Here is a 2,894-nt window from a genome sequence, read left to right as displayed (position 1 = left end):
CTTGTTTTTATTTAAATGCACAGGGAACAGACCGCTTGTAAGTGTTTGTGCTTCAAATAATATAGATATTAATGCAGAAATGCAAACAATATTACTACAATATTTTGCAGAAAAAACAACAGTATTCAAGAAGTTACTGAAAAAAAAATGGTCAAATAGAGTAAAAGTCTGAGATTGTAAAGAGTTACATTCTAAAGGCTCTGCAACAGAAAAGAGACAGTTTAATGCTTCTGAAACCATCCAGTCATCATTTTCCTCAGGGCATCCTTGACCTCCTGGTTCCTCAGGCTGTAGATGAGGGGGTTCAGGACTGGAGGCACCAACGAGTACAGAATTGACACTCCCAGATCCAGGGAGGGGGAGGACATGGAGGGATGGGGCTTAAGGTAGGCAAAGGCTGCAGTGCTGAAGAACAGGGAGACCACGGCCAGGTGAGGGAGGCAGGTGGAAAAGGCTTTGTGCCGTCCCTGCTCAGAGGGGATCCTCAGCACAGCCTTGAAGATCTGCACATAGGAGAAAACAATGAACCCAAAACAGGCAAATAATAAAAAGGCACTAACAGCAAGAAGCCCAAGTTCCCTGAGGTAGGAGTATGAGCAGGAGAGTTTGAGAATCTGGGGAACATCACAGAAGAACTGGCCCAGGGCATTGCCGTGGCACAGGGGCAGGGAAAATGTATTGGCTGTGTGCAGCAGAGCATTGAGAAAGGCACTGGCCCAGGCAGCTGCTGCCATGTGGGCACAAGCTCTGCTGCCCAGGAGGGTCCCGTAGTGCAGGGGTTTGCAGATGGACACGTAGCGGTCATAGCTCATGACTGTGAGAATGGAAACCTCTGCTGTAATGAAGAAGACAAACAGAAATAGCTGAACAGCACATCCTGAGTAGGAGATGTCCCAGTTGTCCCAGAGGGAATTGTGCATGGCTTTGGGGACAGTGGTGCAGATGGAGCCCAGGTCGCTGAGGGCCAGGTTGAGCAGGAAGAAGAACATGGGCGTGTGCAGGTGGTGGCCGCAGGCTACGGCACTGATGATGAGGCCGTTGCCCAGGAGGGCAGCCAGGGAGATGCCCAGCAAGAGGCAGAAGTGCAGGAGCTGCAGCTGCCGCGTGTCTGCCAATGCCAGCAGGAGGAAGTGCCTGATGGAGCTGCTGTTGGACATTTGCTGTGTCTGCACATTTCAACGTACAGAAGGAGGAAAGACAGGGCAATGGAGGGGAAATTTCTCACAGAAAAATCAAAACTCTTTGTCGTAGCCTCTTTCTTTCCACTAAGCACCTCCCCCTTGTGTATGTCTAGGAGATCTTCCCTTCACCATTGTTGCTGGAGCCCTGATTGCTGCTGGCCAATGCTGTGTGAGGAGCTGGACCTTGGCCTGCAGGACACCTGGGAATCGGCCCTGACCCCCAGTCAATGCAGGGGAACAGTGAGAGCAGGGCCCAGTCCTGGTGTTCAGGCTTGGATAAAGAATCTTCCGGTAAGGCTACAGAACTGCCTGGGTGAAGTGATGGGGATAACGGAATGAAGAACGGGTGATTCTGCTGCACCTGGGGAGAACAGAGAGTCCAGTGAGACAGGAGGGTTGTCTGAGGCTTAGTGCAGACTGAGGAGAGCTGCTCTGTCTCTCTCTCCTGTTCCAGCTGACCTGCGCTTGCACCTTTCTGAAATCCAATCCCGTGTTACCCTGGACAGCCGGGAGACACAGCTGAGAGCAGAGGGATCCCGGGCACACAAAGTGGCTCCTGCCTTTCCCAGAGTCAGGAGAGTGGGCTCATTGCCAGCCTCCCAGGCTGCCCTGCCCAGAGCTGCCCAGGCACAGGGAGCTGGGACACCCCATTGCTGTGCTCAGCCTGCACAGGAGGAGCCCAAGGGCTGGGCCTGGCCTTGCAGCTGGAACTGCCATTGCAGAGAGCCCCTCAGCAATGCCAGCAGCACCTGGGCAAGGCAAGGAGAGAGAGAGAGCCGGGCCTGAGGAAAAGCCTTTCCCTGGCCAGCCCTGCCCAGCCCCTGCCAGGCAGCAGCAGGGCAGGACAGTGGCCCTCAGGCCCTGGTCAGCAGGGAATGGGCACATGGCCGCAGAGATGCCCTTCATCTCTGGGGCTGCTCTGCCAGCCAAGGAGGGACTGAGGGCCCCGAGATGAGGGCTGAGGGCTGTGCTGGCTGCGAGGGGACACAAGAGCTGTGCTGCTCAGGGCAGTGTCTGCCCTGCAGGGCAGGCCCGGCAGGTGCCACATCTGCCCTGCAGCAGGGCTTCCCTCAGCACTGCCTCCCTCCCTGCCTGCCCACGGCTCTGCTGCAGGAGCTGTCCCAGCCCCAGCTGTTCCTGTGGCCCCGGGCTCCTTCCCTTCCAGAGCTGCCAGAGCCCAGCCCAGCCCCTGGGCCAGCCCTGCCCTGCAGCTGCTGGGCCCTGCAGGGATTAAAGAACAGCTTCCCCAGCCTGGGCTCCATGGAAAGTTGATGCTGCATGGATCTGGAGGCTGGGCAGGTGCAGTCACTTGCTGAGGTCCCAGGAATCCTCAAGGTGATGGTTTAAGTGTCTCAGGCCCTGATCTACCCTGCACAGTTAATTTTCTATTGCCAACAAGCTGAGGCAGGGAAAAGTGGGAGCACAGATTCAGGAAAGCAGAGACCCAAGCAGGAAACTCCTGTCCTGAATGAGCTCATGAAAAGTCACCCTGGGCATGAGCTGGAGCTCTGGGCAGCCCTGGCTGCAGCCCCAGCTTCACCCCCTGCAGCCGTCCCTGGCAGCAGGAGCCGTCCTGCCCTGTCCCTCTGACGGTGCCCTGGGCAGCCCTACTCTGCAGCACAGCCTCCCCCAAAGCAGAAACAGCAGCAGAGCATCCTTACAGTCACATCAGTCCTGTCCTGGGTCAGCTTCGGGACATCCCTCCAGGAGCAC

At 56.5% G+C, this 2,894-nt stretch overlaps 1 protein-coding gene across 1 annotated transcript; it reads right to left on the bottom strand.

The window, feature by feature from the left end:
* Window positions 1-213: 213 nt before the first annotated feature.
* Window positions 214-1,157, bottom strand: LOC134434311 (olfactory receptor 14J1-like). Its single transcript, XM_063182988.1, has one exon. It carries the CDS (start codon window positions 1,155-1,157, stop codon window positions 222-224), a length of 936 nt encoding a protein of 311 aa, XP_063039058.1. The 3' UTR covers window positions 214-221.
* Window positions 1,158-2,894: the final 1,737 nt, after the last annotated feature.

This window comes from Melospiza melodia, unplaced genomic scaffold (assembly GCF_035770615.1).
Source record: "Melospiza melodia melodia isolate bMelMel2 unplaced genomic scaffold, bMelMel2.pri scaffold_34, whole genome shotgun sequence".
NCBI lineage: Eukaryota > Metazoa > Chordata > Aves > Passeriformes > Passerellidae > Melospiza > Melospiza melodia.
This window is presented reverse-complemented; position numbering and strand designations above follow the sequence as displayed.